We start from the raw sequence: 12,880 nt of genomic DNA on the forward strand, positions 1-12,880 counted from the left end.
CTTTCCAGTGTGAACGTAGGTGCTGAGAGTCACTCCTAAATCTCCAGTCATGGCCAGTCAATCCCTGGTATGAATTCACCCTTGCATGCGACTTCACAATGTGTTCAAGAAGTGAACAACATAGGCGAAAATACTATTCACAACTTCATCAAAGCTTGCTGCTAAGATCATTTTTGGTGTCCCAGACTCGTGTCCTGGGTTCCCATAGAGCTAATGCATTTTCGTGACCGCTTTTTCGGACGAATTTAGAACCCAAAGTTCGATTTTCCATACTAAATCGCTCATTCCGAGCCATGCTACCCGATCATGGAGGCCGCCATGCTAGATTTTGCGCTGACTTGGCCAGGCTTGGCTTCCAGTGGCCCACTCTATAGCCTCCAAGATTGGGAGGTGCACGCTATCGCGATTGGGAGGTCCCATCCTTTGGTCTCGGAGGCCATGCCCGCTCTTCCTTAGCTGACAAAACACTCCAGAAGACAGCACTTTCTTTTTTTTTTCTTTTTGGTCAGTACTATCGTCGTAATCACGGTTCCTATTTTGTGCGTGGTGTGTGTGCCTCAGAGACGCCTCACCTTTGTGTGTGTTTGTGCAGCTTCGCATTTGTGTGATCGGTGCCACCTCCTGTGCCTTCGCGAGAGAGCCAAGCGGTGTTTAGTAACGGGGCTCGTTTCTTCGATCTCCATGGCGATCTCCGCTAACGAAGATCGCCAACGCGGTGACGCTCTTGTCGACTGTATATGGTGACGACGTCAGTCTTGCACAAATCCAAGCAAATCTGATCGCCTTCAAGCGTAGTACAGTGTAGACCGCTTATAACGCAAGTCGCCGGAGTGGCGAATATCCGCACTATAAGCGGTACCGCACTATAACTAAAGCAACAATTTTCAAGGCCCGCACATATGCTAAACATGTGCACCGAGCCGCCACGCGTATGCGACAGTCAAGGAATGCGGCTAGAATGTTTGCATTCAATTTACAGCCAAATCTCTTTAATTTGAACCAAATCACGCGGCGACGCCTCCGACCGGCATTGCTCCGGCACCGTCATAGAGTAAAAGCTTAGGGGAGACACCTCAATGTCGCGCGCAAACGAAACAAAAAATAAAAAGAGAAAGAAAAAAAAACGGGGCGGAAATTTCACCCTTTCTCAAATGGCAAGGTCGCCGATTCTGCGTTGCGCCGGAACATGCGTGTACGTGCCGACGTCTCAGCCACACTACCGTAGCCACGTGTAGAAAATGGCAGTGAACCCTTCTTTCTCCTTTATGTTCTCTCTACTTTCTAGTCACGTGTTGACCTTGCACGCTGTGGCTACGGCGCAGAGGGAAGCAGCGGCGCTGTCCCAGGCCGGCCAACGAAACTGCCCACGCCGGCAAACGCCCGCTTCCCGATAACGGCAGAAAACGAAACTTCGGCGAGCTGGCGCTGGGCCGGCTGCAAGGCGGCGGGCGCACAGTCGAAAGTGAGGGAGCTACGAGGGAGGGCGAGGGGAGCCACCGAAGCGGCGGAGTTGCCAAGGCGAAATCCGCTTCCCTGCCGCCCTCCTCCCTCACATTCCACGGTCTCCGCGCGCACCCTGTGCCGTGATGTGCCGGCGGTGCCCGCTCCCTTAAGTTTCATTTACTGCTGTTATAGTGAAGCGAGCGTTGGCCGGCGTTGGCAGTATCGTGGCGCTCGTTCGCTATGCGCGCCGTGATATTTCACAACTCGCACTCAAGATTCTGGTTTCAGCCTCACTGGCTGTTCGTTCGCACCATGTGCCCTTCTCCTCCACTTCCTGTCTCTTTCTTCCTCGAGCACTCCTTGGGGCGCCCGTTTGAGGGGAGCGTTCGCCGTCTCCGCTGACTTCTGTACTCCCAGGCAGCCGCACTGTAACCGGTATTTCGTTTCCCGCAGCTGCACTATAAGCGATACGTGTATACATGGAGTGCTATGGGAAAATTAACGGGAGTCTGAAAAGACCGCACTATATCCAGTCCTGCACTATAAGCGGTTACGTTATAAGTGGTCTATACTGTATAAGGCAGGACATTATACAGTAGAACCCCGCTGTTACGTTCCCGGGTGCTGCGTTTTCCCGGCTGTTACGTCGTTTTCGGCCGGTCCCGGCACAGCTCCCATAGAACCCAATGCATTGGTAACCCCGCTGTTACGTCGAAACTGTGGGACCGTTCCCGCATCATACGTTGCGAACTGCCACACCGCGCCGGCCCGAGCGGCCATTTTGACTTTTCATGTCGCTTGCCTTGGTTGCTTGACGATGGCATTGGCAGCCCAAAGTGCTGGGGGCGACATTTATTACGTATTTTCGGTTTCCGCCAGCAAAAGTATGGCCTTTGATATCCGCTTTTGCTATCTAAAGATGATGCCTATGACGCGTTGCGGCCCTAAAATTGGTTTTGGCTCATAGATGTTCCGTATAAAGTTCAAAGGCGATAACGCCGTCGCCGCGCGCCGTATGCTTTCTTTCGCGCGCGAGACGCAGTCGTCGGCTCCCCTCGCACGTTTTCACTCGCACATACAGCATACGTCGCCGCGCGCCGTATGCTGTATGTGCGAGTGAAAGCGTGCGAGGGAAGCCGCGCGGCCGTATGCTGAATGTGTGAGTGAAAGGTTGCGAGGGGAGCCGACGACCGCGTCTCGCGCGCGAAAGAAAAGCAGAGAGGAAGCGCGCCTCCTTCTGTTGCGCTCGAGGCACCAGCGAGGGAGGGGGGGGTGAGGGGGGGAGCGGGCAGCGTTGTGCTCTGGCATCATACTGCGCGGCGGCGCGCGCGCGGTCCCGCGGGCCGTATCTTGAAAGCGATCTGCGTGGGGGCAGATTCTACGCAGTGTAGGTGCATCGGCGGCTCGTGGCTTTGTGCGTGCTGCGTGTTCTCGGCGCTCAGTTTGGGTTGAAGCGATAGACAACAGCACGAAGGTCACTTCGCTCGCTTCTGCAGCGACGCTTAACTGCGCGTGTCCGCGCTCATCGAGTGTGATGTGTTCATGTTTGCCTGTGGGCGCTGACACCATGTTTGTTAATTAGTTAATAACCGAATGTTTACAAGTTTATACAGACGATAAAACTATTATTCTTTGTATAGCTCATCGCAATCGATACTTCGGCTGTCGGACGAAACTACTTTTTGTCGCACGTAAGAATTAAAATAATATTGTGTGCAGTTCAACACTACTTCCATTTCTCAATTTTTCCTGTTTCCTGGCTCTTGCGTTTCCCGGCTCTTACGTTATTTTTTTACGGTCCCGTGAAAAACGTAACAGCGGGGTTCTACTGTATTGAACTTTTTTATGCCACCCTAAGCCTAATAATTGTTTTGGAGGGAGGGGATGAACCAGTTTTTCAGACTGTTTGATTTTTCAGACTATTTTTCAGTCCCCATGAAATCGAAAAATCGGTTGGCGACTGTATATGGGTGTGCTACATTTAGGTTGGCTGGTGTTGAGTGAGGCTTGGCCTGAAGGATAGATATGACGGCACAGAATGTGTTCTTGAAATAAAATCTCTATAAAAGGTTTCCATTCACCCGTATTACATGTTTCAATAAAGTTTAGTGGCCTGCAGCACTCAATCAAGCAAAGAAAAGCAAGATCCGACGGCAAAATGTTGCCAGCATGGACTTTTTACATTTCATATAGTTCTTAATTAAATAAAACATGTCTTTGTGTATAACTAAAGTTAAAACAGCTCTTTATGTCCTGTCTTACTAATAAATTAAAACCATTGTGATAGACGGAACAGTGCTAGCCAGGTGCATCTTCAAATTGTCCTGGCTCTTTGAGAACGATTACAATCAGAAGCCACCATATCCAGGCATTCTGACCTACAACAGTGCAGCAGCGCCAGATTTCCCTCTAGGTGATGTAGTGAGAAGCTCTATGATGCCCGTCGCCCTGCCCCTAAATGCGGGAAGTATGCGATCGTCAGTCCTGATAAGCGTTCATGGCACTGTCTCAGCATGATTGTCGGCTTCCCATAGTCAGCTTTGCCGCAATACAGCCGTGTTATGCGGTGAAGCATATTAAGAGTTAAGGGGGGACGTGGTAATAAAAATTAGCATTACTTATTTATGAACCAAACTTGATAAAAGTTGGCATGCTTATTTAGTTTCTTCTCCTGACTCTAAAAATGCAGTTAGTTTTTCTGTAGGTTCATTATTTCATTACATAATTAAGAAAACAATGTCTTTTGTTCTTACTACAATAGACAAATAACCGCTGCATAAAAATAGACAAATGACATATGGACCAATAGCAGAAAGCACAAGCTACTCAACATAGGAAGCACTTTTATGATTGGATCAATATTTCTTACTTTATAGTAAACTGAACTCCATTGTTTTCAACATGGCCATGCATTAGTCACACAAACGACAAATTTAAAAAACTTCAAACAAAGAAACTTAAAAAACTGCTTCCTATGTTGGGTGCTCCAAACATCTAGCTTCATGCTGCAAAAAGAATTAATATTCTATCTATGATAGCTACTGATATATCACGGTAAATGTCTTGCTGGGTGTGCAAAATTAGTATTCTGAGAAAATCAAGAAAACAAACAAATGTCACATTTAATTATGAAAAGTCACAAATGTCTGCACGTACACACTCCCAAAACATTAGTAGGCTCCTGGGGCATAGTCAGTTTGGGTATTAGCACCTCTGTGGCGCTTTTTGAATAAGCATTGCACATTTTCTGCCGATGCACGCTTGTTTTCAGATGCAGCTGATCGGCGCCGGTCTTTTTCGTCCATGCGCTGCATACACTTTTGGCCGGGGTTCATCAAGAGTTCTTTCAAAATGCTTGCCGAGGTTCTCCTGCAGCCAGCATTGAATTTCATCACTGCTTCCGCCACAGCAGCCTCAACGCTGAAGAGCGAGGCATGCCGCTCCTTCGGTGCGAGCGCCCATATTAGCGAGTGCAGGCTTTCGTTGTTGTTCTGTGTTTTGCCTCGCTGGCAACGTTCAAGCAGCCTCTTGTCAGAGAGCCGTTGGTAAATTGGCAGTAACGCCTTGCTGACTTGAGTCGGTAAATTGTAGCGGTGCTTCGGCACAGGTTGGCCTTTGGCCTTAGCAGCATTTTGCCGGCACCAGGAATCGGGACCTTCTGGACAAAGGCTATGATTTGAGGTGACATCATTTGATGTTACGTGATAGTAGCTTGCCATCACGGCCTTCTCCATGGCGTCAATGTCACCAGTGTGGGACTTCAGAGCCCATCCATAATAAGAACTCAATTTGTTGACCAAATCTCCAGTCAACCTTCCTCTTCCACCAAGTGGCTCTGAGCCAGGCCCCTTGTGCTTTGACAGGGCATTACGAAGTGCTGTCCCCATCCTTTTATGGACATGGTTGATACAATCCTCTTTGTCAACTTCGATGTAGCCATATACTTTGGCCTCCTTTAGGGCCAAGAAAGTACGGCTGTCACCGTCTGACAGCACAGTTGTGTATCTCAGGCTGTGCTTTTCCAGCGATCTGTTGAATAAAATGAGGCCAGCCTCCACCTCCATTTCACCAGCCTTCTTAAGGCCGTTTCACATGGCGCGATTTTCACACAGCGACACAGCGAATTCCGTCGCTCAGCGACCGCCGCGACGCCGCGGGCTCTCCGCGACGGGATTCCAACATGTTGGAATTTCCGTCGCTGAGTCGCAGCGATCGGCGCGATGTGGGCGGAGCAACGTGACGTAACAGCAAGCGCCGTCGAAATAGGCGCTTTCCTGTTTTACCGCGTGTTGGAAGCTCAGCGGAGCAATATCGCGCACCAGTTTCAATGATGTTTTAACAGAGCGTATCCACCAGCGCCTGTGGCTCAGGAGCTTCATGTACAATTTTTGTTTTCTCTAGCTCACACAATTTGTTTAAAATAAGAAGCTGCACGCAATCCAGGTCAGGAGCAGACGCCGCCTTCAACATACGGCAAGTACCCACTTGATCGTCACCGTCGTGAACCTCTTTATCGCTACAAATTGTGCCAGGTGCTTACACACTCAATGGTCGCTTCTTCTGCAGAAGCATATACTCCTCCAGGAGAAGATTTGTGGCTTCGATATATTACCGCAACAACGGGGTAATAAACGAAACCGCGCCGCACTAGCCGCACGCTCATACTTGCTGTGTTGTGCAGCGTTTCACTCGCCGCGGTTGCAGACTAAGCGATCGTAAAGGCTCAACGCATTTAAACATTAAAAAATAGTGTACTCATTCTATTTTCAAATAATAAGAAGAACATTTTATTATGTGACTAGTTTCCACGTTGTTTTTATTTAGCGATGCAGGCTTGGGTGCTTCGTGAGCAGGGGGCGACCTTCGGCGTCGCTGCGACGGAAATCGCGCTGTCACAGACGCATGTGAAAGCTCTCAGCGAAAATCGCTCTGCGACGTGCGCGACAGAACGATTTTTTTCGCCCCAATCGCGCCATGTGAAACAGCCATTATCCGTATTTTTCTGGCACTCATGGCTGGCTTTCCATTCTTCGTATGACGGGTCACCAACTTTTGGTCCACGCTGACAACCGGCACAAAAGTTGCTCAGCACAACGTAGTCCAGCACAAGTCCGGTAAAAAGTTCAACGACGGCGCCGACACCGATGTGCGAACTGTGCCCGCGAGTCATCCAAGACCCGTCATACGATACAGCAACGTTGCCCGGGTTGCCGAAGTTTAATTGGCTGTAAAGCTGCCGGACCGACTTCGCGCATTCAGTTGTAAGCGTCTCAGCTGCCCGGGTCGCTGCAGGCGTCAACTTCGTTTTGACGTACCGCTGCCACGTTTTCGTATGCAGCCCGCGGTGCGATATATTCATTGCTGCGAAAATATCGTTAAACGCAGTTTGCCGATTGCCGGTGCTCTGCATCGCGCGCGCAGCCAGAATATTAATGGTAAACGGATTCACCTTCTGAGTCCCATTCACGCGCGGCGAGCTCCACGCTGACGCTTTGTCGCCGCATTTCGAGCATGTGAGCACCAGACTTACTGCAAGGCCGTATTCGCGCTCCTTCCGGCTGATTTTCGCGCTACCGCCGCATGTATTACAATTCATATGCTCCAGCAGTGCGTTCACCGATTCCAGGCACACCACGGTGAAAACAGTATTGTCAAGCGGGTCGGCCGCGACATCGCCAGCGGACAAGATCTCCGACTTACGGCTCACTGCTGCGGTTGACGCGAGCTCTTGTAGTTTCTCGTCGGATCTCCTGTCGATTATCTCCAAATCTGCAGGCGTCAGCATAACGGTGTCACGACGGACGCGGCTGGCGTTTTCGTCGCACCTACTCGTTGTCGCACAATCTAGGCCTAACGCTCGGTCGGCTCCATCGGTTCCGTCGCTTGACGCCGTTATTGGCTCGTCCTCAACGACTGGCGACGCGGTGGGGCGTTTTTTGAAGTTGTCGAGCATGGACTTCTTCCTTTTCTTTCCAAACTTGTGTTTAGAGTCAAACTTTCGAAGCGGAGGAGGCATCGTCGCGGGTAGACACACAATGATCGTATCGAACATGGCGTCTCGCACTGCGCGTCTCTAGCGGCTAGCAGACAGCTCGGAGTGGGCCCAACCAATCACGGGGCGTTATCTCGTCACGTGCACGCGACAGCGAATGAGAGCGCGCGTTTCATCTATTTTTGCCGCCGGTTTTTGTATTGAACCAGCAAGCCTAACGAAGCGGCAGCGCGCGATATTTGAAGCCGAAACCCCGTTCTTTCAAACGAGACCAAGATGGCCGCCCTCAAGGCACTGGCATGCGAGCGCGGCGTCATTGAATGTGTGTCGTTTTAGCGTCGACACACGCGAAAAATCAGGTGCCCTATCTGTTTTTAAATTGATGGTTTGGCTGAAATATGACCTTACGAGATTGGAAACTTGGCAGAGAGGGAGAATAATAGATGTAGATTCCAGAAATGCTATTTTCCAAAATTCGTTTTTTTGATGATTTTTTCGGTCTAAAGACCCGTGTCCCCCCTTAAAAGGGGCCGCTGTCACACGCTGTCGCCGGTCACAGTGCGAGCGCCAAGACGTCTAATAACTGTACTGGCAGTCATTCAGAGCTGTTTCTGACCTTGCTGTGGCAATTTAGGGCGTCCCTCACAGTTAAGTTTTTTTCCCCGCAGTCCCTCGAAAAACATATTAACAGGGTTCTACTGTACTTAAGCCATTATAAAAACCAGCCATCTTTCTCAAAACTGCTAAAGATTTCAAATTTCTAAGTTTTCAACGTACAGCATGCAGCAGTTGCAAGCAGTAGAGCGTAGAGTTACAGTGCAGCTACTTTGGCGCATTACTAACCAAGTAACCAACTAAGTGCACAAGTCAAATGCAAACGAAAGAATGCATTCTAACTAGAATGCATTTTGCTGGTGACTTGCTGGCAACAGCACTTGAACCCACCTGCTGCAAAAGAGCGGCAGCCGACGATGTCAGGACCACATCAACGGCACCTGCAGATAAATAAAGCAGCCTTAAGAAATTGGAAGGCGACTCAAAAAATGCAAATGGCCAAGTGCAGCATTAAGTAGTGCAAGTAACAAGCCATTTAGGAGTCTACATTGTAAATACCAGCAGGTAAGGCCAGCCATGCAATACCACCTTCCCTGCACTCCAAATAAACACGAACTGAGAGCGCCAGGTGAGAAAAAAGTGAGCAGCATTCCACAGAAGTGTTAAGTTATTCAAGCATGGGTATTTCAAATGACTTTGAACAGCAGATATTACAGTAAAACCTTGTTACTACGAAAACCACATTAACAAACTTGTCAAAAATTTACTGCTTATAGTGTACATGTAAAAATATTGCAGTACTATCAACTTTTGTGTCATGTTACCAGGACCTCAGTGCTACAAATTAATATTCCAAAATCTGGAGATTCTTAGATTTCCGTGTATCCAGTCACGGCAGCCGAAATAGGAGGCTAGCAGACGACAAGGTGCCGAAAGCAGACGCCACACCGCATGGGTTTGGAAAGCCCTAGATCGTGCCAGGGAAGAAAAACGCGAGATGGGACTTTTTTTTTCCCCCTACTGCATAGGTGACTACGCATCAGGTTTTGTTAGCGCATGCTTCGCCAAGACAAGTGTCGCCTAGCAACGGATCATAAGAAGCTAACAAACAATGACACTAAGGACAGCATAGAGGAAATTACATGTACTTATTAACTGAATTAAAGAAATAATAAATTATGGGAATGAAAGCGGATAATAAACAAGTGGCCGCAGGTGGGGCACGAACCCACGTCTTTGCACTATACGTGTGATGCCCTTACCAATTGCGCTACCACGGCGCCATTTTCCCATCCACTTTCTGGGACATTCGTGTGTATCTACCATAAAATTCCGAGCAAGCGCCCCCCCTCAAGTAAGTCGAAATTACTGGCAAATTCAAGATGGCAACGACAAAGTTTTCCCGCAAAAAAAATCGCAATGGGAATAGCATTAAAATTTCATTGAACATGAACTTTATTAAGCCAAAGATTTGTTAGTGGTGTTTATCACTCTCAAAACCACCGAAAGAACTACAGAAAGAGTGCATTGACGCTGCACCGGCGCGTTGCCGCGACCGGCGACACGAACAATGGTTATGCAGCTTCTATTCCAGGCAAAATTATGTCTGCTAGAGTAAAGTGACGCGTAATGTTCACTTTATTAAAAACCATGTCCACGGTGAAACGTTTAGCACTAAAGTCAAACTCAGCTGCAATGCATGGCTACCAACGGCGGACAGCGAACCGCGGCTCGGCCATGCTCGCATCGCAAGCTGGTGGCGGCGCAAATATCAGCATGTTTTCATCGTGTGAAATTATTGCGAGGAGAGGGTAAAGCGGCAACGACGGTAACAAAACATTGCTGCTTGGGAGCGTCGGCGTTTCGTTCTGAAGTGCTGTCTGCTACAGATTCGAAGTGAACTGGAAAAGGCCTAGCGACGATATCGGTGGCGAGTGATTAGCAGCGGTGAAGCTGCCGGCGATGCAAGAGCGTAGCCGCGACCACTCCTTTGTGCCGTGCGAGAGGCAGATCTCGCCGTCGGCCGGCAGTCCGTGAACTACAGACCGCCAGCCGCAGTTCGCCCCGATGCACTCGTGTGCCCACTGGGGCGCCCGGGTACGACCATGATTCGATGAAATGGCTCATCGGGACGCCCCGATGCACACCGGTGCGATTTGCGGAATTTGCCATTATTTTCGTGGACTGGATGTGGCAGGCCAGTGTTGGTGCGGAGCGGGAGGGGGGGGGGGCACTTTCCAGGAACGGCGAGGAAATTTGAAATTAGCAGTGAAGTTAGGGGGGGGCTCTTGCACGGGTGGGGGCGCTTGTTCGGAATTTTACGGTACTACAAGAACTAAACCTGGGAATGTTAACCAGCGCCACCACTCAGGGCCTTAACGGCGGATGTGGAACATCCTTTCTGCCGCAGGCATCACGTGTACCATGATCTTTTTGGATGAAGGCAACTGGTTGCAACAAAGGAATATTACAAGGATTTGTTTATTACAAAAGAAAGTTGTTCACAATATCGCAAATATTGAGTATTTAGCTTCCACAGAATATTATTTTAAGTTGTACAACATTATGAAAATACAACATATGTATAAATTTCGTGTTCTGCGTTCATTCTATCTGTCTTCACCCACTTTTAAAAACTTTATTACCACAATAGCACTGCTTGAGCAATATACCAATGTTCGTACACGTTTTCCTGACTTTTGGCTAATACCACGTTTCCGCAGGGGCCTGTACTGCAAGTACTGAACTTTGTTGATAACAGGTACAATGGGAGGCTACCAGAAAAATTTCTCCCTTCAAAAACTGGTCACCAAGCCACTCACGTCCTTTGCAAAATTGCTGGAAAAAGATGGCGATGCTGCTGAACATGAAGCAAACAAGTACCACAAAGAAGCAATGCAGGCCGGGAAGAACTTACTCGCATGTGCACCTGAAAGTCTACATCAAGTGAACCGACAACTGAAACTGCCCGTTTCCAATCATAATGTCGAACATCTTTCTAGGGCGCCAAAATATATAACTTTGTGGACGCCAAGAGGACAGAACACTTCTTGAGCGGTCAAATGGGCCTAATTGACTTCGAAATAAGGCAATACTGTCCTTTGTTCTGTTACTGACCTTTGCAGATATTGCAGCACATTATCATCACACCTGTCCGCTAGCATTAAAAATGGCACTGTGCTCATGGGGGAGTAAATGAATTTCGGACGGTTTTTTTCGCAGACCTTTATTCACAAAAAAGCCAAGAAATCACATCTCGGTGAAGTCTCAGCACCAATTTTTGCAGAAATGTAGCAAGTTTCACCCTTTGGTGCAAGCAATCACGCCACCACTTTTACTCTCATGGGCATCACAGCCTGCTGCTTCTTGGCCAATTTCATCAGTCGAATCTATTATAAAACTCTGTTCGAAAATGCAAGCAATTCCTTGGCAGCATCGCTGGCTTTTTGCAAGAACAGTGTAATGCTAGTTAGCAAGGCCCCGAGCACTTTCAATCACCAGAGAATTGACTGGTAAAAATTTTGGCAGAATCCATCTCACGATGACTGTCGACAATCAATATACAGTAGCCAACGGATTTTTCAGACTCCAAAAATTCGGACTTGTTAGATATTCCAGACTTCATAGATGTACCGGCAGGATTCCCATAGAGCTAATGCATTTTCGCGACCGATTTTACGGAAGAATCTAGGTGCCAATGTTCGATTTTCCGGACTAAATCGCTCGCTCCGAGCCACGCTACCCGATCTTGGAGGCCGCCATGTTGGATTTTCCGCTGGCTTGGCCGGGCTTGGCTTCCAATGCCCCCCTGTATAGCCTTCAAGATGAGTAGACGCACACTATCCTCTCGTCTCCGAGGCCATGCCCGCTCTTCCTTGGGCGACAAAACGTTCGAAAAAGCGGCACTCGCTTTTTTTGTTGTTGTTTTTTAAGTTTCGGTTGCGCCATACGCTGTGTGTGGGTGAAAGTTGCGAGGGTCAGCCGGCAACCGCACGCGAGAGAGGAAGGCAGCCGGAAGCGCGCGCGGACTTCGCTCGCTAGGCACGGGGAGAAGGCGACGGAGACGGTGGGGAGTTGCATTCAGCTTTTGCGGCTGCTGCCGACGGAGCTGCCGCGCAGGCACCGTATCTTGAAAGCGGTCTGCTATGTGGCATAAGTGTGCGCCCGCGATCTGCGATGGGTACAAAGGCCGTGCGCCGATGCCAGTAGCTTCGTATGTGCAGTTTTTTTTTTTCGTTTTTTTTTTTTTTCGACGTTCGCGTTCAAGAGAGAGAATAGACAATGCGAAGGTCAATTTGCCCGCAGTCATCGAGCGAGATGTGTTCATGTAACCTGTGCGCGCGTGACACCGTGCTTATTTAGTTAGCACATATTTACGCTTTCTACGGCCGATAAAACTAACATCCTTACTTCGTATCGCTGTCTATTAATTTGCTATCGCAATCGATGTTCCACCTTTTGGGCGAAACTGCGACATTTTTCTTAAGCCGCTCTAAGCCTCATAATTTTTTTTCTTCGGAAGGGGGGGGGGAGTTTTTCGGACTGCTCGATTTTTCGGACTATGTTTCAGTCCCCGCGAAGTCTAAGGCTACTGTAGCGACACAATGTATGAGGCGTGTACTGCAGCAGGAATGATTCCTCTTTTGCACTTCCCAAAGAACACTTGGTGCCATCTAGCACCGCCACCCCGAAACCTGAGCATCGCCACCGCAATTCATGGCACACCGATGCGTGCAAACACTGAGTCATGCAGCAACCGGGCTTCTCTCGTGCTTCTTTCTGGACCCGCTGCACCATCTAGTGCCGCTGCCAAGAAACCCACACATGCGAGAAGTGCGGCACACCGGTGCCTGCGAATGTTGAGAAATGTCCCCTCGCTTGCCACACACC

General features: G+C 49.0%; 1 protein-coding gene across 1 annotated transcript in view; it reads right to left on the bottom strand.

Moving 5' to 3' along the window:
- LOC119437579 (zinc finger protein ZXDC) overlaps positions 1 to 12,880 on the bottom strand; it is a 67,103-nt gene that overhangs the window by 1,386 nt on the left and 52,837 nt on the right. Inside the window, exon 10 of the mRNA XM_049660728.1 lies at positions 8,381 to 8,430. Within this exon, the coding sequence (XP_049516685.1) occupies positions 8,381 to 8,430 (50 nt within the window). The remainder of the gene's footprint in view (positions 1 to 8,380; positions 8,431 to 12,880) is intronic.

The sequence above is a fragment of the Dermacentor silvarum genome, chromosome 1 (assembly GCF_013339745.2).
Source record: "Dermacentor silvarum isolate Dsil-2018 chromosome 1, BIME_Dsil_1.4, whole genome shotgun sequence".
Classification (NCBI taxonomy): Eukaryota; Metazoa; Arthropoda; class Arachnida; order Ixodida; family Ixodidae; genus Dermacentor; species Dermacentor silvarum.